The sequence below is a fragment of the Puma concolor genome, chromosome A2, assembly GCF_028749965.1.
Source record: "Puma concolor isolate L17-30 chromosome A2, mPumCon1.1.hap2, whole genome shotgun sequence".
NCBI lineage: Eukaryota > Metazoa > Chordata > Mammalia > Carnivora > Felidae > Puma > Puma concolor.
Genome location: NC_141668.1, coordinates 94,238,824 through 94,265,619, shown reverse-complemented (window position 1 = coordinate 94,265,619; position 26,796 = coordinate 94,238,824). Strand labels below are relative to the sequence as shown.

General features: G+C 45.4%; 1 protein-coding gene across 1 annotated transcript in view; it reads right to left on the bottom strand.

Annotated features, from left to right (window-relative positions):
• Positions 1–1,497: 1,497 nt before the first annotated feature.
• EPDR1 (ependymin related 1) overlaps positions 1,498–26,796 on the bottom strand; it is a 28,203-nt gene continuing 2,904 nt past the window's right edge. Inside the window, exons 2-3 of the mRNA XM_025929917.2 lie at positions 4,595–4,803; positions 1,498–3,187 (exon numbers count right to left, since the gene is read on the bottom strand). Of these exons, the coding sequence (XP_025785702.1) occupies positions 2,991–3,187; positions 4,595–4,803 (406 nt within the window). The 3' untranslated portion in view covers positions 1,498–2,990. The remainder of the gene's footprint in view (positions 3,188–4,594; positions 4,804–26,796) is intronic.

Here is a 26,796-nt window from a genome sequence, read left to right as displayed (position 1 = left end):
AAGGGTGTGGAGTTTAGGTGCGGTGGCAAATTAAGAGTACTTTGTCAGAAACACCCTCAGAGATCCCAACTCTTTGGCCTTCTTGACACATTTGAATAATTTTAAAACGTGCCCCAACTTTAGGAAGTGCAACATTATCTCCAAAAGCAAGACTTCCTGCCAGAAAGTCACCCTGATAAGGGAGCCGTGGGGGACAGAGAGGCCAGGCCTCCTCGCCTCCCCGTGGGCCAGCAGGAGCAGGAGGGCTGGCTCTGACTAGGGATGGGCCTTCCGAGTAGAAGGCGGAGGGTAGAGAACATGCCAGCACTTTCGTGGGTCCTGGCAACTTGTCTTGGGAGACGTAGAATTGGCTCCCAGGTGGCCTGACCGTCAGAGACACGTGACGCAGGGTGTGCCCAGCATGGCGCTGGGTCCTCCTCTGGATCGTCGTCAGCAATGCCACGTCGACAGATGAGACCCTCTTGTTTTTGACTCTGATGTCCCAGAGAGTGGTGACTAGGGAAGGCCTCCTGCCACCCAGGGGGACCCAGGCCTCACTTCTCAGGCTCAGGTGGCAGTTGGGAAAGAGCAGTGTGAGCAGAGGCTGGGAAAGGAGGGAGGCCTGATCCACGGGACCGGGGGCACCACGCTAAGGAGTCTCCCCCTCACTTTGACACAGTGGGGACCCAGAGGACGGGGCACCAGCAGAGGTGAAGTCAAGTCCCGCAGATGTAAAATCCTTCTGCAAGAGGGCCTTTGTATTCATATCGGCAGAATGGCCTAACTACTAAAATAGGCCGACGGCAAAATGAAAGGGCACCGGCTTTGCCTGTCCCTGCACAAAGTAAAAGGGGTTCCTCTCCTTTCTCCTGCCAGTGGGGATGTGCACTGGGGCGGGCAGAGACGGAGATCCCGAGCTGAGGGGACATGGGCAGTCCGGCAAGGACTGGGGACCATCCTGTGGATGGAGAGATGGGAAGTGGGCAGACGCTGTGACAACGGCGTTACCAGGCTGGACCGGCTCGAAGGCAGCTAGAAGTCCCCATCTGCACGTTCCAGATGCTGGCCTTGCCCGGGCTTCGCTCTGCTCTGAGACTCCAGGGGTGTGGGTCCTGGAGATAACGGGGTCTCAGTACCGCCTTGGAACTGACCGATTGATGGACTGAGCAGAGGATGGCTTTGAAGAGAAAAGAGCAGGGCAAGACAGAAGCTATGAAGATCTCGCAAAGGCCAGTGAGCAGAAGAACCTGGACCTGGATGGAGGCCGAGGGCATGCGCAGGAGCTACGCTGACAAGACTGGGGACACTGATCGCCTGTGAGGATAAAGGAGAGAAATGGGCCAAGAATGCCCCTGAGGCTTCCAGCCCAGGCAACTGGGCTTTGAGGGGAAGCGCAAGCCTCTGAGAGAGGATAACGATCACTAGAAGCACGTTATTCATCAGAGCGGAGTTTGAACCCCCGAATAACCAAGAGAATCCACATATATGACAAGACTAAATATATGAAAGAACACGAAATGCGATTAAATCTGTTTATTGAAATAAACTGTAGTACAGATTGTTTTCAGCATGTTATAGATGTCACACGTTTCTCCTACTAACAGATGATAGCCAGATGAAACACGATAGCAGAAGAATCTAGAATAATACATTTTATTACTGAGACTCTCCCCAGAGGTCAGCAAACCCAACCCAACCCTTGAACAGATGAGGAAAGTAAGGACCAGACAGGCTGGCATCGTCCACTCTACAAATGTTTAGGGCACTGACCATGTGCCAGGCACTTACTCGGTGCTGGGCGTATAAAAGCTAACACCACGTGGTACCCGTACTCAAGGAGCTAGTAGCCAGGCTAGTGGGCAATAGTGTCCAGTAAGCAGGAAATTAACACACGGCCGAGGCAGTGTTGTGAGAACAGCATGCTCAAGCTATCGGGGGCACCCGATCCAGGCTCAGGAGCTGCTCTCTGAAGGTCAAGTGCGAGCTGAGCTGGCAGGGATACACGGAGCTCGTATAGACAAACAGGTTGTGAAACAGTGCCCCGGGAAGGCCCGGGTGAGGGAAAGCACAGTGCATTTCGTTAACCCAAGGAGTTCAAGTACAAAGGAACTCCACTCCTGGATTTTGAAGACAGCAGTCTCCTGACTTCCAATTCGATGCTATTTGGAGAATACTATCCATCTTTCTAGGTCCCCTGACAAATATGTGGCCATTCGGCACATACATATCAATACTCTTGCATAGAAAAAAAGGAAGCATACGTGGCTCATGCTTACCCAGGTACAGACGTTAAGATTTTCAAACCCTCTTGTTTACAGTGTCTCTTGGAGGAATCATTACTTTGCATTACGGCCTCTCATTTCCTCCCCACATTTCCATCAGTGGGGTCATGCCATAAAGCCCTTACGTCTGGAAGGGATTTTAAGGAATCACTTTGTCAGTGGCCATGGGAGCAGGAGGCGGGGCTGGGGGAGCAGTCACCACCCCGGTGCGGGCAATAAAGGAGCTATGTTATCTGTAAAGCACATAAAAATTTATAGTACAGCTGACCAAAATCGTCCTGCATTTTATCACCACCACGTGGCAGCAGTCCAGCAGTCCTCAGTCAAGTCAGTAGTGAAACACTCCTCCCTGCCAAGGCAAAGTGCTCCCGCGGACCCCCGCCCGTGCACGCCAGTGCGCTTGGATACACCTGCACAGGCAGAGAGCACACTTAAATGCACCTGCACACGCAGAAGCACACAGCGCCCGCACAGGCTGTGCACCTGTCTGAAATCCCCAGGGTTGCCCTCTCTTCCCATTCCTGTCACCACACATTCTCCAGTCCACTCCCTTCTGTAAACAAAGCTTGAATCGTCAAAAAAATCGTATATACAAAGAACCCCCTATCGATGTGCATCTTCCTACAATGATGACATCTATCTCCAGTGAAGGTTCTCGTTTCTCAAAAGCCTCAAATCCCTCTCGAGGTGGGGATGACGTCGGAGGCCACCACTTCTGTGCTCACGGGCTTACCAGGAGCAATCCTCACCCATCCTTTCCGGCTGGGCCATCTGGCAGGTGCTCGGCGGGGTAAACACCGAGGGGTCTTTAATACCCAGCTGTATGTCAAAAAACCGCATGGACAATATCACACTGTAATTTTTGGTGAAGGTTTCCTGGACGGGATAGCAATCCTTGACTGTATAAATGCCAATCCAGGTTTCATCTGTAAGAGAAAGAGAGGGTGACTTAAAAAAATTCTTTTTAATCTTTATTTTTGCAAGAGAGACAAAGTGTGAGCAGGGGAGGAGTAGAGAGAGAGGGAGACACAGAATCTGAAGCAGGCTCCAGGCCCTGAGCTGTCAGCACAGAGCCCGACGCGGGGCTCGAACTCACAAACCGTGAGATCACGACCTGAGCCGAAGTAGGAAGCTCAACTGACTGAGCCACCCAGGCGCCCCCTGGGGGGGACTTTTTAATGTAGAAGGTAAGGCAAAATGCCTGTGTTGTTTGCTTTCTTTTTCTCTCGTGGGAAAATATACATAAAATTTACCATTGTAACTATTTTTAAGTAGTTCAGTGGCATTAAGTACGGCATTAAGCCATCACCACCTCCATCTCCAGAACTCTTTCATCTTCCCCAGTTGAAACTCTGTGCCCTTTGACACTAACTCCTCGTTCCCCTCCCCCAGCCCCTGGCAACCCCCGTTCCACTCTCTGTCTCAGGGAACGCGACTATTCTTGGCATCTCATGTAAGTGGAATTATATGGTAGTTTTCCTTTGCTGACTGGCTTATTTCACTCAGCGTAATGTCCTCAAGGTTCATCCACATGGTAGCGTGTGACAGAATATCCTTCCTTTTTAAGGCTAAATAATACTCCATTGTCTGTTTACACCACGTTTTGGGGATTCATTTACCTGCTGGGGGACACTTGGGTTGGTTTCCACCATCTGGAGGAATTATTATTCATTCATTCATTGTCATTAAGTATGCTGCTATACACATGGGTGCACAAATATCTTCTTGAGGCCTTGCTTTCAGTTCCTTTGGATATACACTCAGAAGTGGAATCGCTAGGTCATATGCTACTTCTACGCTAAACTTGGCGGCGGGGATGGAGGGAACTGTTTTCGTACTGTTTTTGACTGTTTCCCACAGGCACCATAAAGCCTGTGTATTCGAAACAGCTTCGGGGTGGGCATATGGAAGCACCACCGAGAACAGCTTTCCGTCTATACGCAAAAGCAGACACTCAGAATGACAGGAGGAGATCTGGTCACTGTAACCTCAGGAAGTGATATGGGGACTCGAACGTATACCTTAGACAGACATCTTCTGCGTCATAGATCTCAGGGTCATTAAACGTCAGAGCCAAGGCTAAGCCCGTAACAGCCAAGGCGGCAGAAAGGTACAGGTGGTGCTGGAAGGCAGAGGTATTTCAAATGTGATGCGTATACCCTGGAGCTAAACCACTAGCAGATTACACAGGGGGCTTCAAAGCACATGCGGGGGGACATTAAACAATTTGATTAAGCTTGTCAATTTCCTTAACTACCTTCCTTAGTGAACTTAACCTTTTTTCCCATCATACTTTCTGGGACGCAGCACTTGGATAGTTTTTGAAGCCTTACATGATCTAGCTGACTTTCTGTCGGACCACTCCTGGACAGTGATCTGTTCCTGTGGTCCCCCTATGGAGTACTGGTCCTCAAAGGTGGCATTCTGAGGAATGTCTAGAGGGTCCCAGGGGTCCGTCAGGGTGATCTTGGAGCACTGCTTGGTGGCTTGTTCAATCTGAAACATCACTCCATCCTTATAGAGCAAAATATATTCAAATAATCTGAAAGACAGATATAGAGAGACCATATCAGGACTTTATTGTCAGTCGTCATGCCTTTTGTCAGCACACCGTCCAAAGGCCTGCAATATGAATTACTCTTAGAATAGAACAAGCAGAAAAAAACAGTTTGGCTTGCTAGGCATTTATTTATTTATTTATTTATTTATTTATGAGCACTAGACACTTTGATAACCTAAATACAAAATAATTAAAACTAAGAGTTCAAAACTGAATATTGAATAACTGAGCACCTATTATATGCCAGACTCTGTGCTTAGGCTACAAACATGGGGAAGACAGGGCCCTGGGTTAATGGCTGGTTTGTGACATTGTAGCACAGGAACACAGGAGGATTTGACCCTTGGCTTGGTTCAGTTCTCCTTGCAGCACTGAATCGGGCATTACCGGGGTGCCCTATGTAGGGCATCGAGAAGCCGCTGAGGTCAGACCACACACCTGTGCCCCACTGTCTCAACTGTCAGTCATGAGTAATGGGTTTTGGGGTGAGGCACAGCGGTATGAAAATGGGGCCCTCCTCCCACATCTGGAGGAGGCTGAGACAAGCAGGCAGAGGGTGAGGGGACCCCAGAACGACTGGTTTCCACACAATTTGTCCACATGCTCTAGGCCTCGTCTCTCCTGCCCACGTGCATGCCCCATGTGTGGAGCGAGCCAGAGGTGTTCCCAGGCTGGGCCAGGAGTCTGCAGACGTGCCCTGTCTCCCAGCACACGGCATTGTCACCAATCCTGCGTCAATCTTAAAGCTAAGCAATCCTGGTGCTGGGTGAAGCCAACGGTGGGGGATGGGGGGGGGGGGGCTTCCGAAATGTGTTTGATCGTCAGTCTGAGACTTGGGCCACTGCTGGTCCAGCAGAGTGAGACTGCAGGCCTTGAACTCACACAGTGAAGAGCCTACAGAGGGTGCTTTCGATGGGCAAATAAAAGACAACCAACATATTATCTGTGGTATGTGAGGCTCACTCCACATCAAAGACTGTCTGCCTCCGGGGCGAATTTTCGCCATCCCAAGTCCGAGCTTAAAAAGCATTTTCTAGAAAAACTATTATAAATGATCACTGTCTATGTGGTCAAAAAATAGTATCACTATTTTAGCGTTATGCTTCCGTTTTCTACCGAGCCAGTATGGAAATGTACACATGACCTCATTTTATAGATTTAGGTATATACTTATCCTGCTTCGTTCCAGGAAACACTTGAAATGGCTTATGAAGGTCAAACCCATGCACAGACTTTTAGAAATGGGAGTGATCACAGAAAGAAAAGGAAGTGTTCATTTGCTGCGACAGTGCTCCCATAAACGTGGAGCCAACCTCTCATTATAATACACATGCAGGGTTCACACCCTACTGAAAGCCCTTTGAAGGAGATGGGGTTGGACTGTCACTGTCTTCTCATGCCCAGAAAAATCCCTGGCACATCAGTCTAAACATTCGTGTAAGGAGCACAGACACCCGGGGTGCCTGAGTGGCTCAGTCTGTTTAGCGTCTGACTCTTGATTTCTGCTCAGGTCATGATCTCGTGGTTCGTGAGTTTGAGCCCCGAGTCAGGCTCCACACAGAGCATGAACCTACCTGGGATTCTCTCTCTCTCTCTCTCTCTCTCTCTCTCTGCCCTCCCCAAGTTGCACATACTCTGTCTAAATAAATATTTATTTTTTTAAAAAAAGGAGTACAAAGACATCCATATCAATTTTAGAGCACTGTCCATTCATAAACACGGGACTCTGTACAGAGATCCTGTTCTACGATCCTCCCTGACAGCGGGCCCCACAGAACACCGTGTGCCCTCAGAGGTGACTGTCTTCTTTATTCTTCTCCTCACCATCAGCACCCACCCCTTGTGCCTTCCCAAGTCCCAGGCATTAGCCTAGACAGCCATTCGTCACTTTTGCTGAAACCCCGATGGCGTGCTTCTCAAAGCGTAGTGACTGCCCCTGGAAGATACGCACCATGGGCGGGAGAGGTGCGGGGTCCTTCCTGAGAACACCCCTTAGCTCCCAAACCCACAGGTCGCAGAAGGTGGGAGCCTGGCAGCCATTCTGGCCATACATGGGCGGGCCCCCCTCCACGGAGCTTACGGGACCGGAGGTGAACATCCCGCCCAGGGCAAGACCATCAGATCCTCACCCACAAACATGTGGAATTGCACCTGCACAGGTCATATGTAAACTCAGAAGCTCTGGGAGGCTGTTTCCAACATGTGAACTGAGCAAGAGGGAAGAATGAAGCAGAGAGAGGCACCAGGAAGCGGGGATTCCAACAGCTGGTCCCCCCTGGATGCATTCCTGTGTCCTCTGTTGTAATAAACTTTCCTTTCTTCTGCTTGGAACTTTTTGTGTGACTCACAGCCGGGACTCATCTCTAAGATAGTTGAGGACTCCGCGGTTTCCACCTAGAGCCCTGGAGAACAGCCACTGGGACAGCTGTGTTGTGTGTCATGCGGTGTCATGGCGGACCCCTGGCCACCGCCGCCTGCCCGGGCAGCCACCAGCTGGGGAAAGGAAGGGGCAGCGGGAAAGGAATTCTGCCAGCCGCGCCGTTGTCCCAAGGCCAGCTCTGCCCATACACACACAGAGGTAAAATGTAATTTCAAAATGAGAACTCTAGACTTGAAGGAATCGTTACAAAACAGTTAACCTTTATTACTTGTGGGTGGTCTGAACACAGGTGTTTGTTACAGTGTTCTCTGTAACTTTTCTGCCCTTCAAAATATTTAGTATTTTCAAAAGAGGCCATAATCTGATACCGAGGTTATGTTGACAGTGCCTTAAGTAAGACAGAAAATACTAATTCAACGGGAAACCAAATACAACCGTATAACTGTTTTTTTTTTTTGTTTTTTGTTTTTCAAAATCCCATATGGGTAGAAAAGCGAGTACTGATCCATAGGAAGTTTTGGAAAAGAAGCTTTTCACAGTGCTGTCGTGGCTTGGGTGTTTATGGGAACACATTCATAGTTCAGACGTAAGGTTCTCCGTCTCCAATAGGATACAGGCTCCGGAGCCCGATAGAGCCATTAGGTCAAAATGCAGAGATCAGCCAGGGTTGAAATGAATCATCTGCCTGGGATGCTGTGCGGGTTATTACCTCCGGAGACCCAAAGGACTGACTGTCTTCAACAGAAACTCGATCCCGGGAAGCAAGATCAAAGCCTGGCTCTGAAGCAAAGGAAGTTGTAAGGATGGGAGTCACAAATGACACCCCCGGGGTGCAAGCAAGGTGAGGTGCTGGAAAGGGCTTGGAGGACAAGGCGGGCAGGCCAGGCCTGGGTCAACAACAGCCTGCAAACTCCTCCTTGCTGGCCAGACCCCAAGCAAAGCACAGTTCCCGGGAGGGCCCTGCCAGGCCTGGGCTGTGAGCGAGGTCAGGCCATCCAGGCCCGGCCAAGGGGTCAGCAGGCTGAGCTCTCACAGCAGCCTCAATGCAGACGCAGGGCCCAGGCAGGGCTCCATTCTGCCGCTCGCCTCGTGGGACCAAGGATTTTTGTTGCTTCTGACAAACTTCTCAGGCTACAGCATTTCTGTTGTTTCCTGAAAATCCATTTTCCTAAATATTAGCCTCTACCACCCGCATGTTCTCCAAAACACTGAAAACCTGCCGAAGTTTTAGATCTTTTGAAAATGGATGTCTGGTTTTTGTAAAACTGATTCACATTCAAAGTTAAAAAAGAAAAAAATCCAAACAGTACAGAAATGGAAAATGAAGTAAAGATTGCCCAGAAACTCGAACTTACAGAAATAACAACTCTTTGCCTCTGTGGCTAAACATATAGTGATATTTTCACTTAAATTTCTTAAAATTATGGTAAAATAGAACACAGAATTTACTATCTTAAGCATTTTTAAGTGTATAGTTCAATAGTGCTAGGTACATTCATACTGTTGTGCAACCAGTCTCCAGAATTCTTTTCGTTTTGCAAAACTGAAACTCTATGCCCATGAAACAGCTCCCCATTTCTCCCCCGCCCAGCTCCTGGCAACCACTCTTCCACCTTCTGTCCCTATGAACTTGACTGCTCTAGAGACTTCCTACAAGTGGAATCATTCAGTAGCTGTCCTTTTGTGATTGGCTTATTTCACTGAGGATAATGTCTGCAAGCTTCATCCATGTTATAACACGTGTCAGAATTTCCTTCTCTTTTTAAGGCTGATATTCCATTGAATGCATATAGCACATTTTGCTTATCCATTCATCTGTGGATAGATCCTGGGTTGTTTCCATCTTTTGGCTATTGTGAATGACGCTGCTATGAACATGGCTGTGCAAATATCGTACTGAGTTTTCATTATGTGTACTAGACACATTTTACAAAAATGAGTGAATCTAATGTCTTTTTTAATGGGTGAATATAATGTTCTCTAACCTACACTTTACCTTAATTTTTTTAATTTTAATGTTTATCTTGAGAGAGAGAGAGAGAGAGAGAGAGGGAACGCAGGGGAGAGGCAAAGAGAATCCGAAGCGGGCTCTGCACTGACAGCAGCAGACCCAACGCAAAGCTCAAACTCACGAATCATGAGATTACGACCTGATCCAAAGTCGGATACTCAACCGACTGAGTCACCCAGGCACCCCTGAAATATTTTTTAAATGCAGAAGAGTTGGAGGACTAGTACAATGATCACCTTTGTGTCTACCACTTAGATTCAATAATTGTTACATTTTGCTATATTTGCTTTTTCTAAATATTTGCCGAAAACAAGGACTTTCTGCTTTCTGGCCACACTACCACTATCACACCTAAGAAATTAAAATTCATTCCTGGGGCGCCTGGGTGGCTCAGTCAGTTGAGCGCCCGACTTCGGCTCAAGTCATGATCTCACGGTTCGTGGGTTCGAGCCCCGCATTGGGTTCTGTGCTGCCAGCACAGAGCCTGAAGCCTGTTTTGGATCCTGTGTCTCCCTCTCTCTCTGCCCCTCCCTCGCTCGCACTCTGTCTCTCTCTGTCTCAAAAGTAAATAAACATTAAAAAAAATTTTTTAATAAATAAATAAATAAAATTCATTCCCTAATGCCTGCTAATATCTGGCCCATATTCAATTGTCCCCCCAAAATGTATTTTAAACTCTTTTTTAAAAATCAGAATGCAGTCGGGGTGCCTGGGTGGCTCAGTCGGTTAAGCGTCCGACTGCAACTCAGGTCACGATCTCGCGGTCCGTGAGTTCGAGCCCTGCGTCAGGCTCTGGGCTGATGGCTCAGAGCCTGGAGCCTGCTTCCGATTCTGTGTCTCCCTCTCTCTCTGCCCCTCCCCTGTTCATGCTCTGTCTCTCTCTGTCTCAAAAATAAATAAACGTTAAAAAAATTTTTTTTTAAGTAAAAATAAAAAAAAATCAGAATGCAGTCAAGTCTCAAGCAATATATTTGGTTGTTACATTTCTACTGTCTTAAAAATCTGGAACACTACTATCTTTTTTATTTTTAATGTGGCCTTTGACTCTCTGAAGATTCCAGATCCGCACATATTCCCCATTCTACATTTTTGTCAGTTTCCTAATTTAACTTGTTCCTCTATATCCTGTCATTCCTCCAAACTAGACGTGGATTCTAAAGTCTTGATGTGCTTTGGCTAAAGATTTTTGGAAAGAAATTGAGTGGGCTGTGTACCTCCTGGTGCATCACATCAGAAGACAGGTGATGTCCCATGCCACTATCAATGCTACCAACTCTGATCACCAAGTCCTGTCCTTACTCCAGATGCCTTCAGCATAGAGGTGCTTCCTTTCGCAGTTAGCAAGTAATTGATCAGTAATACTTGGTGAAGCTGGGGAACAGCCCGTTAGCCAATAATTGTCACCTCATGGTTTTAGGTAAAACCATTTCCTGAATCAATTGTCGCTGGAGATTGGTAGATTGGTACCAATGGTATAACAAATGACATCTATCTATCTATCAATCACCACCCAGCACGCAAGGATTTTTATGTACTCAATGCACGACAAAGTCATTATTCCATTTGATGCTCAAATTGTCCCAAGTTCCCTCAGTGAGAGCTGCTTCCAGCTGGTATTTGTGACTTTGATGTGCCCCCTTAGTGTTTGAATGCTGTGTATACATATGCATGTATATGTGTGTATATGTATGTGTATATATATATATGTGCCCATGTATAAATATGCGTGTATATGTGTGTATATGTATGTGTATATATGTATATGCTTGTGTATATATGTATATATGTGTGTGTATGTGTTTGTGTATATATGCACATGCATCACATGTGTGTTTCTGTACACACACACACACACACACGTTTTGCTTTAGTGATCTCCTACTCGTGATCACTTAGATTATTTCCACAGTTTGTTAATATTAACAAAGCTGAATATAAATTGGAGGTAAACCCTTTTGGCTTTCTCTGTTTACAACTCTATGAAAAGTTTATAGACTGGAATTGTTGGATCAAATAAAATTCCCATTTTATATTTTACAAGATACTGTTTCCCAAAAGGAATTTTAACTGGATGTAGAGCTTCATTCATTTTTTTTTTTTTTTTTTTCATTAGAAAGGTACTGGCGGGCGGTGCCTGGGTGACTCAGTCAGTTAAACATCTGACTTCCACTCAGGTCATGATCTTGCCGTCTGTGTGTTCGAGCCCTGCATTGGGCACCTACTTCGGATTCTGTGACTCCCTCTCTCTGCCCCTCCCCTGCTCATGTTGTCTCTCTCTCTCTCTCTCAAAAATAAATAAACATTAAAACAAATGTTTTTAATTAAAAAAAAAAGTACTGAAAATTTACCCAACTAAGAGCACCTGGGTGGCTCAGTCAGCTAAGTGTCCAACTCTTGGTTTCGGCTCAGGTCTTGATCTCAGGGTTTGAGAGACTGAGCCCCACACTGACAGCATGGAGCCTGCTTAGGATTATCTCTCTCCCTCTCTTTCTCTGCCCCACCCCTGCTCTCTCTCTCTGTCTCAAAATAAATAAATAAACATTTTTTAAAAAGTTTGCCCAACTATACTAAGGCAGGGGAAAATCTGTCTAGTTCAGGATAAGGTTTACAGACAGCATGAACTGTACTGTAAACAAAGCTGAGGTGAAGAAATCCAGGTTCCCAATCTCCTACTGGTGACCTGCGATCATAATTTTAATCTCCCTGTTTCTCATATGTAAAGAAAGACCAAAAATTTGAAGCTCAAAGTATTTTTATGAAGATGATTTGAGACAGCAGACATAAAATTGTTACATAAATGCAAGGGATTATAGCTTTATAGAAAAGTCTGGCAGTGGGTACGTTTACTATCACCCGTTAATGTTTAACAGGGAAACTACGCATTTGACTTGTGTACGTAAGACCAGATCGGCTGTGTAACAAAGAAGGTCTAGTTCATCCACGTGGGGTGAAGGATGAAGGGGAGACCAATCTTGAATGCGATAGCGGACCCCTCTGTAGCAGCCCTGCAGGCATCTGACCCTTTCTCTCTTGCCTGCCTCTCAATATAGAGGTTGAGGAAGTACACTCATCTACTCACTTCCTTAGTTTCCCTTGGAGCTGGGGGTACAGTTGGTTCTGGCCTTGGAGATATAAAAGGAAGTCTGTTGGGTGAAGAAATGCCCTGGAGATTTCTCTTTTCCCAAAAAAGCAGACTCCTTGTCCCGCTCTATGTCCTTCATTTCCTGTCTTTGAACATAAGGCTATAATGCTTAGAGTGGAGATAGCCATCTTAAAGCCATGAGGCGACAAGTCAGTGCGCCATCTTGCAACTCTGAGCCAACATTCTAGAGTAAATGGATGGAGGAGAACCAGGGGCCTTGATGATACTGTTGAGTCAGACCTAAGGAACAGGTATCACCAGAATTCTGAGGTAAGCTACAACCATCCTCGTAGTTTAAGCCCCCATTAGTCAATTTTCTGATGCGTGCAGCTGAAAGCACCCTAGATAAAGTAAGTAGAATCCACTGCTTTATAGTTCTTATCTATCAGATGCTTTTTTTAACAACTCTCTGGGAGCCCTTCATTCCAGAATGAGCAAGGCCCAAGGATTTGGCTAATCCCAGGACCCACAATACCAGAGCCTGACCTGGGTGTGGAGAAACCTTAATAGCTACTGCCCGTACAGCCAGGAGGCAACTGTTTTTCTGTCTTGAGTCAGAGTAGTCAAGGGGAAAAAAATACAGTCTGAGGCAGAGGTTACAGACTGGCAAATTCATCTGGCTGACACGTTATTAGCTTTTTCCTTTCTTTCTTTTTTTTTAACCAGATGAGAAAATACGAGGCTCAGAGAATAACTAAGTAGTAAATAATGTGCCGGGATTGGACTCCAGGTCTGATCTCCTATCAGATTCGTCCTAATTCACTAACACTGTGATTCTTCCCATCCACGTATAACTGCTTGGCCATCCAAGATATCTTAAATTACAGAAAAGGGAGTGTACAGATATTATATTGTGATTTCAAAAGGACTTTGGTTTTTATGGAAGAAATTGGACCAACTCTGGATTCGTTTAATATGCAATATAATATATTAGCAATTCATGCCAGCTCTGTGACTCGAGGCCGGAAGAATGGAGCTTCGGCCACTTGCCAGTCTGGCGTGTACCGGGATTGAGTTACACCCTACAGTAATTATGAGACATAAAAGAAAAACGCTATTTCAAAATTGTTGTGTTAGACACAAACTCATTGTGTAGGCTGATACCAACCGCATACAACAAAAGGAATATTAAATTACTTGAGAATGCAGCCCTAGGAAAAGTAAAATCAAAGAATAATTTTGCGTGCAATTTAAGAAGCTGTAAGGTGACGGGCCTCCACTGCTTGGATTCTAGTTCAAAAGAGGAAACGCCTGCTCAAGAAATTGAAGAGGTTTTTTTTCCCCCCAAAAATGTTTCAGGAGGAATACTGGCACAGGCATATATTCTTCCCGCTGATGGAAGATAATGAAAAATTATCATGAGACAATAGCTCAAGTTGTCTTTTTTTTTTCTTTTTTCTTTTTTTTTTTAAATTTTTTTTTCAACGTTTATTTATTTTTGGGACAGAGAGAGACAGAGCATGAACGGGGGAGGGGCAGAGAGAGAGGGAGACACAGAATCGGAAACAGGCTTCAGGCTCTGAGCCATCAGCCCAGAGCCCGACGTGGGGCTCGAAGTCACGGACCGCGAGATCGTGACCTGGCTGAAGTCGGTGGCTTAACCGACTGCGCCACCCAGGCGCCCCATCTTTTTTTTTTTTTTTCAACATTAAAAGAAAGATCCTCATTAGCACCAAGTACCCATGTTGCCATGGTACATAGTGATTTCTAGAACTACACATCAGAAGGTATTAAGAAGGTTGGGAGGGTACGAGGACAGTCAGGTTCATACCGTCAGCCCTCCGCTTTTCAGTAGAAACTTATCAGTTGCCACTGTGTGTAAATATGAACACAGACATTCTTCCAGCTAACGTTAATGACTCTAAAATATAAATCTTATTTTTTACCTTCACTGGGATTTGGGATGATACTGAATTTAAGAAAAAAAAAGAATATGTGACCACAAAGATAGCTCTCTAATGAAAAACATGATTATCAAAATAGAAAATGTAGCAGAGATGATACAGAATACTTGGGCTATAGGAAACAAACAAACAACAGAACAGCACATTAAAAGGTATGATTCCAGAACTCTAGGAAAAACATAGGAAGGGATGAAAAGGCTAATGGAAAGATAAGAAATCAGGGCGCCTGGGTGGCTCAGTTGGTTGAGCAACCGACTTTGGCTCAGGTCATGATCTTGCGGTTTATGAGTTCGAGCCCTGCGTCGAGCTCTATGCTGACAGCTCTGAGCCTGGAGCCTGCTTCGGATTCTGTGTCTCCCTCTCTCTCTGCCCCTCCCACACTCATGCTCTGTCTCTCTCTGTCTCAGAAATAAAGAAACATTTAAAAAAATTTTTTGGGGGCGCCTGGGTGGCGCAGTCGGTTAAGCATCCGACTTCAGCCAGGTCATGATCTCGCGGTCCGTGAGTTCGAGCCCCGCGTCGGGCTCTGGGCTGATGGCTCAGAGCCTGGACCCTGTTTCTGATTCTGTGTCTCCCTCTCTCTCTGCCCCTCCCCCGTTCATGCTCTGTCTCTCTCTGTCCCAAAAAAAAAAAAAATAAACGTTAAAAAAATTTTTTTTACAAGTTAAGAAATCTGGGGGAACATGAGGCACCTGGGCGGCTCAGTTGGTTAAGCATCCAACTTGGGCTCAGGTCATGATCTCATGGTTTGTGAGTTCGAGCCCCGCGTCGGGCTCTGTGCTGACAGTGTGGAGCTTACTTCAGATCCTCTGTCACTCTGTCTCTCTCTGCCCCTCCCCTGCTCTCTCTCCCTCTCTTTCTTAGAAATAAGTAAATATTAAAAAAAAGAAATTTGGGGGGAACAGATGTAAGAGAACCAATACATGTAAGTAGAGAGATATTCTAAAGGAACAAAGAGAATGTCTTCCCTCTTGCTTGGAGAGTATCAAGCCTCCAGAAACAGCAGATGAAATTTCCTCTAGAGCTAGACATAGCCTGGAGATGTTAATATGATGTTCCAGGATAATAATAGAAACAACCGACAAAAATTAGGGCAGAAAAAAAATTATTAAAACTAAACGAAAATCAGTTTGGTATCAGACTTCTCTTCTAGAGCTCTAAATGCCACAGCAAATTTTAAACAAAAAATACCATTATTACCCAATGAACTGCTTATTTATTTTGAGAGAGACAGAGACAGCATGCGTAGGGGAGTGATAGAGAGAGAGGGAGAGAGAGAGAGGGAGAGAGGGAATCCCAAGCAGGCTCTGCACTGCCAGCACAGAGCCTGACACGGGGCTTGAACTCAGGAGACTGTGAGATCATGACCTGAGCCAAAACCAAGAGTCAGGTGCTTAAGTGACTAGGCCACCCAGGTGCCCCTATTATCCAATGAATTGTATACACCCCAAAGTTACCATTATGCAAAATAGCAATAAGTAGATGTTCTCAGACATTCAAACTTTCTGGAAGTATACCATGGCACCAGTACCCCTGCGGAGGCAAATTAATTGAATACATTTTCCAGCTGACATAAACATGAATCAAAATAAAGGATTCAGGTAGATAAGAATATTAGCATAAAAGAAACTGCAGTGAATAATAAAAGGAATAAAATAATCTATGTTTCTTTTGTGGCAAAGCTACTTAGAAGTTTGTACAAACACTCACAAAATAAAAAGTCCTCTGTGCTTAACAAGTGAAGAAGTTGACCTTATAGAGGCTTGACTCAGCCTAGTGAAAGAAGGAAACACTAGAAACCATCCAAACACTTTAAATTCTTTTCGACATAGTGAGTGGGACCTAAGTAAACACGCGTCCTTTACAAAAGAAATTGTGTTCTGGTGACAGGAAAGTGGATCCCCAAGTTTCACCCTCTAACTCCTTAGGGGAACTGAGACATCAAGAGGGTGGCTCCTTGGGGGTCCTCAGGGCAAGCCAGACAATACATGGCGCTGGATGGGGCGGTGGGGGCGGAGGGGGTGAGGGGGGATCATGATCCAAAATACAGTGTATGACAAAGGGGATGGGTAGAAGGCTCAATTCAGAGAGAAAGGACTCCCACATGCAGAAGAAACACATAAGCCACATCAGAACACCGCGCTCAACATGGCATTTCAGTGGATATTAAATCTGGAGCAGATTCTCTCCCCAGCACCTCTCCTCCCCAGAGGGTGAGCTGGTAAAACTGTCTACTGGTCCACTGCCCTGTTCCAACTCAGAGAACTCCATGGTTTCTCTGGCATCTTCCTCAGAGGAACATCTGCCTTTCACAACTTGATTGGATAATCAGCTCCTTGGTGAGACATTCTGGGAAGAAGGATTTATAATTCCTGGGAATATAAAATGTATCTCAGTAAGGGACTCGGTGAGGTGGTGGGGGTGGGAGGACTGTTTTAGAAGCTTTGGAGTCAATGCAGATGGTCTCGCTTACCACAGTCCTCCCTGCAAGTATTTTCAAGCCAACTCAGGAGGCCTGGCATTCATCAGGGGTGAACCTGGATGCCACGCCAACTAGCGTGGTAGTTCAGGGTGCCTCATACATTCCTCCTAAGTTACATCTCACCTGTAGCTGATGATGCTATGCCAGCCCAAGAAATTGATGTGCCCTTGGCCCTGTACCTCCACCATCTTCCCATCTGACAGCATCTTCCTTGGCAACTTCTGAGATGCTCCAGAACAGCAGGTTCTCTGGGTTCTATGATCTGAGTGTTTGAGTTCCTCCCCTAACCCTACCAAACTGATATTGAAAACCTAATGCCCAAGGTGATGGCAGGAGGACTGAGGTCTCTGGGAGGTGATTAGGTCTTGAGGGTAGAGGCTTCATGGATGGGATTAGTGCTCTTATACAAGAGGCCCCAGAGAGCTAGCTGGCACCCTCCACCATGTGAAGATACAACGGAAGGTCTACGACCAGAAAAGGGCCTTACCCAACCATGCTGGCACCCTGATCTCAGACATCCACCTTCCAGAACTGTAAACAATGAACTTCTGTTGCTTATCAGCCACCAGGTCTCTGGTATTCGTTACAGCAGCCTGAACTAAGACACTGTGGCAGCTTGGAGGGGTTACTTTGGTGCCTCCTCTTGGGCAAACTGACGGTTCTCACTCATTGGCAGAGCTCACACTCTGGAACTTTCCCAGTTGATCTAGCGTCAGCCACAACAAAAGCAGCCTTCCGTGAATGGGGCAGCACAGCCTTTTTGTCCAGCGACAGCTGCCTCCTATTTAGAAGCCCTCTGTCCAAAAGCTTCTCCATTGTTTGGAGGGTCTGAGGGCCAGGGGGGCACCCTGCTGGGGGTCAGATTCCTCACACGGCCTCTCCCTTCAAAGAGGCACTGCTTCTGAAGGAAGCCATCAGCGCTTGGGAAACTCTCAATGCCCATGTGAGGGAAAATTCTCCAAAACTGGGACTGTGGAGCAAGAGAAACACTGAAGATAGTGTTTGATGAGGGAAGAGCTGGGGACTAGGTCATGGATGAAAGGAACCCGGAGGATCCATTTCTGGAGGTCCTGGTATGCTCTCCTAGGTGGGATCCACCTCAAGCCTGCTTACAGACCTTTTCAAAATATGGGTGGGCACTGCCATTTGGTGTCAAGAATTGTTCTGGACAAAAGAGATACATGATGTAGAATACGATAATTAATACACCATGAAACCATTCCATAAATCCACAAGTTGATTGTTAAACATGTAATCCTGAGGGAGAAGAAAATACAAATGCAGAATATTGGGAAGAAGAAAAGGATATTGATAGGTAAGGTGGAGTTGTTTCAGAGTTCGGAGAACATCACATACAAATGTATTAGGGTGATAAATGTAATCTTGATGAAATGGAAGATTTTCTAGGAAAATAGAAATAACCAAAACGAATGCAGAATGAAGCATACAATTAAGTGAATAAATAACCAGAAGCGGGTAAAAAAACTCTTACAGAGGTCTAGTGAGATTTTAGATCTTTGATGTTTAAGAGATCAAAGAGTTACTTCTCCAAAAGGAGTTGGGTCCTAATGGTTTCAGGAATTAATGTTTTCCAACCTCAAGGCTATACAGCAATAGAGACATATAGAAAGCTTGCCAATTCTTTTATCATTTTACAAAGCTTTTTCTACATTAAAATACAGAAAGAAAATCAAAAACTAAAACACAAGCTGAATTGTGGCTGTGGATTAAAACCACAACTTAAATATTAGTGAGTCAAATCAGGCAGACTATTAAAAGACTAATACATAATGATAAATTAGAATTTACTTTAGGAGAGCCAAGTTGGTTTAACGTAAAGCAATCCATTAGTACAAACCACCAGGTTGGTGAAGTTTCATATCCATCCCAATTAGAATAAATTCTTTATAAAATAGGTCAGAAAAATATTTACTGAACATGATGGAGTGTCTTAGTTAAACCAACAGCCCGTAAGAGACTTACATGTAAAATTTCAGAAACAGTCACAACACAATGAGAGTCACTAGGGCTGTGACAGCACTACAGGCATGTCATTTTGCCCTTGTTTTTTCTTTATCATATTAGAAATCATTAAAAAAATTAATTAGGCTCCTGGGGCACCTGGGTGGCTCAGTCGGTTAAGTGTCTGACTTGGGCTCAGGTCATGATCTTACTGTTCATGAGTTCGAGCCCTGCATCAGGCTCGCTGCTGTCAGCCCAGAGCCTGCTTTGGATTCTCTGTCCCCCCTCTCTCTGTACCTCCCTTGCTCTCTCACTCTCTGTCAAAAATAAATAAACATTTTTAAAAATCTTAAAAAAAATAGCCACCTACAGGCATGAGTGTGGGAAACATGACCACTCACATTCTGCCAGCTGAAATATCTGCCAGGTGGAACAATTTCCTGAAGGGCAAAGTCGTCACAACTTAAAAATGTGCAAATCCCTTTTCTATCATTTTCTTACCTAGGAATGTATCCAAAATGCATTAAAAAAATGGTACACGTAGAACTTCACACAAATACAAGGTTATGCATGTAGTAGTCTATATAGTCCTCCCTGCAAGTATTTTCAGGCAAACTCAAAAGGCCTTGCATTCATCATGGCTGAACCTGGACGCCTCGCCAGCTAGTCTGGTGGTTCACAGCCTCATAAGTCATGGGTTCGTGGTTCATCCCTCCTAAGTTCCATCTCACCTGTAGTTGATAATGCTATGTGGACAATAGAGGGGAAAGATACATAACTATCCCATAATAAGGGACAGCTTAAAGAAGCTGTGCTCTATCCATTAGCTAGAATACCACACAGTCATCAGAAATGGTTCTGCTGGGGCGACTGGGTGGCTCAGTTGGTTGAGCATCCGAGTCTTGATTTTGGCTCAGGTCATGATCCCAGGGTCGTGGGATCATGCACTGAGCATGGAGCTTGCTTGAGATTCCCTCTCTCTCTCTCTCTCTCTCTCTCTGCCCCCTCCCCCACTTGCGCTCCCTCTCTTGCTCTCTCAAATAAATAAATAAACATTAAAAAAGAAAAGAAAGAAAGAAATGGTTCCGTTGATGGGTACTTACAGCATGAGAAACATGCACAGCATTTTGTTAAGTAAAAAAAAATGCAGACCATGTTTCCCTCTTAATTTCAAAATTTCATACACAGGAGTAGGAAAAGAAATCCAGAAGCACATGCATCAGGTTTCTTAAGTCTATATGGCGGGACTACAAGCGATCTTTACTCTCTTTATTCTGCTCTTCTGTGTTGTCTAGATTTTCCACCATGAACACGTATAACGCTAGTCGTCCCAAAGCCATCAAAACGGTGTTTACTTGCTCAACACACATTAACTGAGTCTTACGATATACCAAGCACTTCCAGGTGCCGGGGTTTGGGTGATCGGCCAAACCAATAAAGTTCTCTCACTGGCGGCGGAGAGATGGACAATAAACACCAAATGAACTGACCAGACGATGTCACACAGGGATCACGCCCCGAGGAAATCAGAACAGGATGTGATGGAGAGTGGCTGGTGGGGGGCGTCGCAGAAGGTCCCTCTGAGGAGATGGTGAGCTGAGACCCGAAGGAGGAGACGCCAGTTCAAAGATGAGAGAAGGGGACTGGTCCGTATGGATGAGCTTGCCCAGTGTGTTGTTCAGTGAAAATAAGCCTGTTGTGAAACAGTATGTGCTATGGTATGCGTGCTGGGCATCTAAAAATCTCCTAGGCTATTCGGAAGATGTAGTCTTACTGGTTGAGCAGTTATGGGTAACTTTTTTCCTCTTTGCTTATCCTTCTACAATAGATATATATGTCACCGTTGTTAGTCATCCCCTCATTCAAGTATTCCCCCCAAAATCTGATTCTGTGGTGCTAGAGATACAGCAACAACCCAAGCAAAAGTCCTAACAATGGAGCCTTGTTTGGGGCAAGGGGAGGCAGAGGAGATGAGAAAACAGGTTGAAAAAGCATTAAATAGTAAGTCAGATAGCGGTAAGCATCTTGAGCATGTAAGGCAGTGACGCGGAGTGTAGGAGAATGTTGGCAGGAGAGACCTTCGAATTTGGGAAGGGGCCATGCAGCTTTTTAGGGAAAAGGCCTTCTGTGCACAGGAAACAACAACACAAGTGCCAGGAGCGGGGGAGCGGGCTGGCAACCAGGGGAAGCTGCAGGACAAGGTCAGGGACAAGGGATGGAGGGGGTGGGGAGCAGACCCCTTAGGGCGGCCGGGCCCGTGTAAGGACATTTACCCTCAGACACAGAAAGGCATTGGAGGGTTTTGATCAGACAAGCGATATGATACAATATTTTTAGCAGAATCATCATTCAAAGCTGGCGTGCTGAGAACAGAAAGGGGGCAAAGGTCGAAGTAGGTGGACCCATTAGGAGCCTAGTGCCAAAAGCCCAGGCAAGAACGATGAGGGTTTGACCCTCAGGATGGTAGCGAACATGTGGTCAGATGGTGAGTCTCTATCAAAATTAGAGTCAATAGGATTTGCTTTATGGATTACTTGTGGCATGTGGGAGAAGAAGAAATCAGAGATGGCCCTATGAGCTGGTCCTGAGCAAACGGAGTTGCAGTTAGCTGCACTTTAGAAACCTGCAAGAAGAATGATTTTTGATTTGCCTGTTTGTTTGTTTTCAGGGGAGGCATCGGTTTGGAGTATGCTGAGTCATGACGGTCAGAGATCCAAAGGAAGAGGTCAACTCAGGTTTTGGATATAAAGGTTCAGGGGAGAGGACACAGGACTCACGGGGGAACTCAAGGCTGGAGACACACGTGTGGGAGTCCTCCGTGCAGAGATGCCATCTGAAGCCATGACCTAGCTGAGGGCACCAACAGAGGGGTGTAGACGGATAAGTAAAGGGAAGGAGGGGCACCTGGGTGGCTCAGTCGGTTAAGCGTCCGACTTCAGCTCACGTCATTATCTCACGGTTTGTGGGTTTGAGCCCCGCGTCGGGCTCTGTGCTGACAGCTCGGAGCCTGGAGCTGCTTCGGATGCTGTGTCTCCCCCCTCTCTCTCTCTCTCTCTGCCTCTCCCCCACTGATGCTCTGTCTCTCCCTGTCTCTCAAAAATAAAAATAAAACATTTAAAAAATTGTTTAAAAAAAAAGAAAAAAAGTAAAGGGATGGAAAGCCTGAGCCCTGGGACATTCTACCATCAATGGTCTGCAAGAAGGGGAGGAAGAGCAAAGGGAACTGAGAAGAAAAGGAAATGACGTAGAAGAAAGGACACCGGCAGAATGTGGGGTCCCGAAGGCCCTGTGAAGAAAGATATCAAAATGGAGGAAATGAGCACCGTAAAAGGAGGACTGATAAAAGATCATTCGACTAGTAACGTGTTGCACTTGAGCAGAGCAATCTCAGCAGCGGTGTGATGCTCTAAGTTTGGTCGGAGGGGGCTCAAGGGAGCAGCGGGGAGGGGGAGCGAAAATTGGACTTAGCGTGAGATTTGCTTTAAATAGAAGGGGAGCGTGGTGTTTCAGCTGGTGGGATAAAGAGAGGAATTTTTTCTTTAAAGATGGGTAGAATAAAAGAAATTATAAAGGGGAAACTAGAAGATTTTTACTGGAATTGGGGAAATAGAAGACAATCCCATTCATTCCAGGAAAAACAAACCACTAATTGGTAGAATATTTTCAGATCTTCGGGCACTGTGCCCCCGACCGCCATCTTCGAGGGCAGAATCAGGAAGAAACAGCTCAAGGTTGACGGAGAGAAGTAAAGACGCTTTCACAAAAGTTGGGGGACCACCTCCGGCTTCTAGTTATAAGTTGGTCTTACACCCCACCAGCCCTGTTACTGTGTGGGGCTTGTCTTCCTTGGCACTAAATGCTCCTCACTGCCTGCTTCTCCTTTGCCTCCCAGCATCAACTCTCTGAAATCCAGGGTCAACACACCCACTGAATTAAGACTCAAAGCAAACTTTACAGGCTTCCAAGAACATCTCTTCCTTGAAGAAAAACTCACTTTTGCAAATCAGCATGGTTTATTTTCGAGGATCAAAAGGCCACAAGCAGTCAGACTTCCTGAGCTAATAATAAAAGAAAATGCTGGCTCTTGATCTCAGCAGAGAGCAAGAGGAGGGAATAAAGGCAAAAACGAGTCATTCTGAAATTCTGAAAGGCATGATTTCTTAAGATAGAAGGCCTCATCTATGCAAAACAAGGTTGGTGATGAAATAAATCCATGGAGCCCTTCGTACGAATTTACCTCCCCCAGCCACACAGAAGCATTCTGAGGATTCACAACCATACCACCCTGAGAAATCCAAAAGAAGGCAAACATATAAAAAAACATAAACTGATCTTTGCCTTCCCCTCGTTCAACAATGTCGTCTAAAGTCACAAGGGAGGGCCAAGCAAGAGAGCCATCTGCATGGCCTGGCCTAGGGTGCAGAGCCCAGTGCGGTGAGGAGGGCACCCATGTCGGGAAGGGACATCACAGCAATGCACCATCAGTGACCTACTCCAACTGAATAATGGGAGCCAGTTTTCTCTGAGAAGGGGCCTACAAAAACAAACCATGTGGTAGCGGGGTGGAACTGGAGGTTCTAGGCAAATACATATATGGATCAGAACTGGAAGCTTAGCAACGTATGTATATGTAAATCTATGTGTATGTGTATGAGTGAGTGACTGTGTGTGTGTGTGCATGTGTGTGTGTTCAAATCTACATCCCCTTCCTTTGTCCACTGAGAGGGGTCTGGGAGCACAGCCACCTAATAGCCATGAGCATAATGAAAGCAGAAATCTTGGCACCCAAATATTATCCTCCAGTAAAAGTAACCAGAGCTTCTTGAGAAATGGCTCAAATCTTGGCTTATTCCAAGACTCTAGCAGAGAGAGTACAGATGGTTTGGGGATGTCTTATGGTGGCAAAAAAAAAAAAAAAAAGCAAAAAAGCAAAAAAAGTGCTCAAAGAATGAGAGGTGCTTGTTAAAAGAACATAAAAGCCAACTTAGAGCGGTGCCCATTGGCCAGATCTGGGATAATGTGAACATCAAACCAAGCAATGAGAGCAAATGCATTACAGTGAGAATCCTTGAGGGTGTGCTGATATAAGTAAGTGAATAAATTCGGTGTCATGAAAAATGGGATGTGTACGTGGTTTTAAAATATCTCCCTACAAAATACTTATTCATTACAAAGTAAAAAGGTGTCGCTTGACGCTGAAGAAACTTTGCAGCCATCAGTTAACCAAGCGACAAGCGATCAAAGAGAACCAAGCGATCACAGGGTACAGCAAGAACAGAGTACTACCTCTGTGATACTCCTGCCGCGGGTGAATAACTAGAATATCAACGTAAGGAAACTTTCAACCAAAAACCCAAATGTGAGGAACATTCTACCAAACAATTGGTTTGTCGTCAAAGTACAAGAAAGACCGAGGAACTGTTCCAGACGGGACACCTAAATGCAACGCTTGAATAGAAACTGGGTCCTTTTTGCGATACACAACATAAAAGAAAAACTAACTGCCTTTCAGATGGTAGAAATGAATCCGTGTTAATTTCCTGATTCTTAGGGCTGCGTTGCAGTCACGCGGGAGAATATCCTTGTTTGCAGGAAATCATGCTGAAGTATCTGGGGGTCGTGGGGATATCAAGTGGGCCACTCACTCTCAAATGATTCAGGGGGAAAAACTGGCTGTGTACCATCACTGTGACCTTTCTGTAAGAGCGGGATGGTTGCAAAATAAAATAAAATTCGATATTTGGAGGGAAAAAAAAAACCCTTATCCTGTTGTTGAAACACAATGATCGTTGGAGTTACCTAGTGTGATAACAGCCTTTGGAATTAATCTTTCAAAGCAGATATGTGGAGGAACACTCTGGAAGCAGTGCTACTCATGCCCTGGTGTACTCGGGGCTCCCACGCAGAGGAGAGCCTTCTGAGTTTGCAACCAAAGCATTTAAGGGTGGCCCCTCTTTCCTCTACCCATTGAACACAGGTATAGGTGAAAAAGAGAAGAAAGAAAAAGCATTTTGGTTTTATCTACACAAAGGGACAAGCTGAGAAAAAAATTAGAATCCATGTCAAGTTCATTGTATCATGGTAGAAACAGGAATCAGCCTGATGTAATAAAAGCACGATTAGTATCGTTAAATCATTAAATGATTAGTATCATTTAATCTCTAAGGACGAAGGCCTAAGAGTATTTAGTATAAACATTGTAGATCATTAAAATTAAATTCAAAGATGAAAAGCTGATATCCTGAGAAGTAAGGGATCGCATTGCAAGTGGTGAAGCCAGGGCTAGAGGCCATGTCTGGCAACCCATGACTTTCTCACTGCATGTCCGTGCTCTCTACACAACACTATGTGGCTTTCTCTAAAAATACAAAACAGAAATGATATGCTGCTCTCCAAGAATAGAATTCTCGGGGAAAACTGAGACTGACATGAACCGATCAGAATTTGAATGAGAATCTATTTTCTTTTCATCTTTTACCCGTCCCCCCACCCCGCCAAAATCCCTGAACCTGTAGGACGGGTAGTCAAATAGTCTTCTAAGATATGACCCCTACCACACCCAGGCATATTCTCTTAACCCCTCTCTGCTCACTCTGTATCAGTAGCTCCATTAATTCCAACCGCCAAGCCACCATTTTGTTAGTGGGCACGGTAAGCTACTGGTGGCCCAACAAAATTCATTCAGTATCCCACACTGCTTCTTCCACAAAATTCAACACACTAGCTGAAATATGAAAATAATCTTCTTTCTTTTCCTGGGTCTTCCAGATGTAATACTTGTGAGTTTAGCCAAGGAGTCAGGAAGGATAGTTGGAAGCAGAAAACAAAATAGTATCAATTACTAATATTTCCCATTCTCTGCTGAGGCTGTCTTATCTGAAGCTTATAAAGTTGTTTAATCTTTTCCATCATCTCAGGGAAAAGAGAGCCTGGAAAATCCTAGTCATTCCACAGTAACTATCAGTGGGATTTTCCGTAACTATCTGGATGCAAAATAAAAATCTTAAGAAGTTGATCCAATTCTAAAACTTACTTCTCAGCTTACTAATAAATATGAAGAGACAACCCATCCATATTTTCTTCAAATAACATCTGGTTTCTTGGCCGGACTGCTAATACCTGAAAAAGTTTCTGAGCTTATTCCAGCAAATCTACATTTAAAGAGCTTAAAAATGCATTTACGCACTTAAACATTCTTTTCTACATCTGACTTAAGGCCAGAGATGGGACTGTGAGACAGAACCTCGCCAGGAAACTGGGAAGATGGGGAATAAAATTGCCTTCTAAAAACTAAACTGTGAAATCAACAATTGATAGGTCAGGACAGAGAAATGAGAAATCACCGCATGGGGACAAAAACCTCTAGGCCAGCAAGATTTGGCTGCAACCCCACTAAAGACATAACACACACACATAAAGGCTATAGTAATCGATCATGGAGTCAAAGATGAAGAAAGGTTGCTAAGACAGCCTGAGCAGTACTCACCAAGACTCCATGCGGAGTGGAGGGAGTCTGGACCAGCAGGGCTGGGGTAGCAGAGAACCAGTGACGAGACATCTGTCTGGTGGAAATGAACGCATCACTTAATCTCAGCCCCATTACCCTGGGCTGGCCTGTCTCCTTCAGGATGGAAAGCTCAACATTGCGCATACAGCCTGGCCTGGAGCAAGCAATCATTAGATTCAGTGACTTGGCTCCCACTTTTTGCTCACAACCTCCTGATTATAATTTGGCTTGCCTACAGGGAGAGAATGACCTCGTCTTGTGGATCTGAGCATTCTGGCCCCCATGCCAGCCATAGCACTCACTCAAATATACGTTTTAGCTGTTAAGCCTGCTTCCTGTGAGTCAGCTCCCAAAGGAAGGGCCCTTGATCAAGTTTCTGAGCCCACGGGCTGGCAGCGAGTCTCTGGGCCAGGGTCAATTGACCAGGCGGGCCACGTACAGCTGCAGCCACGTACTGAGCACCTGGTATGTGTCATACACTGTGCCGTGTGCTTTACATACTTGAACTGGTTGAAATGCCAGGACACTCCAGGAAATTAGACACCACTGATATTGCCATTTTGTAAATGAAGAAACTGAGGCTCACA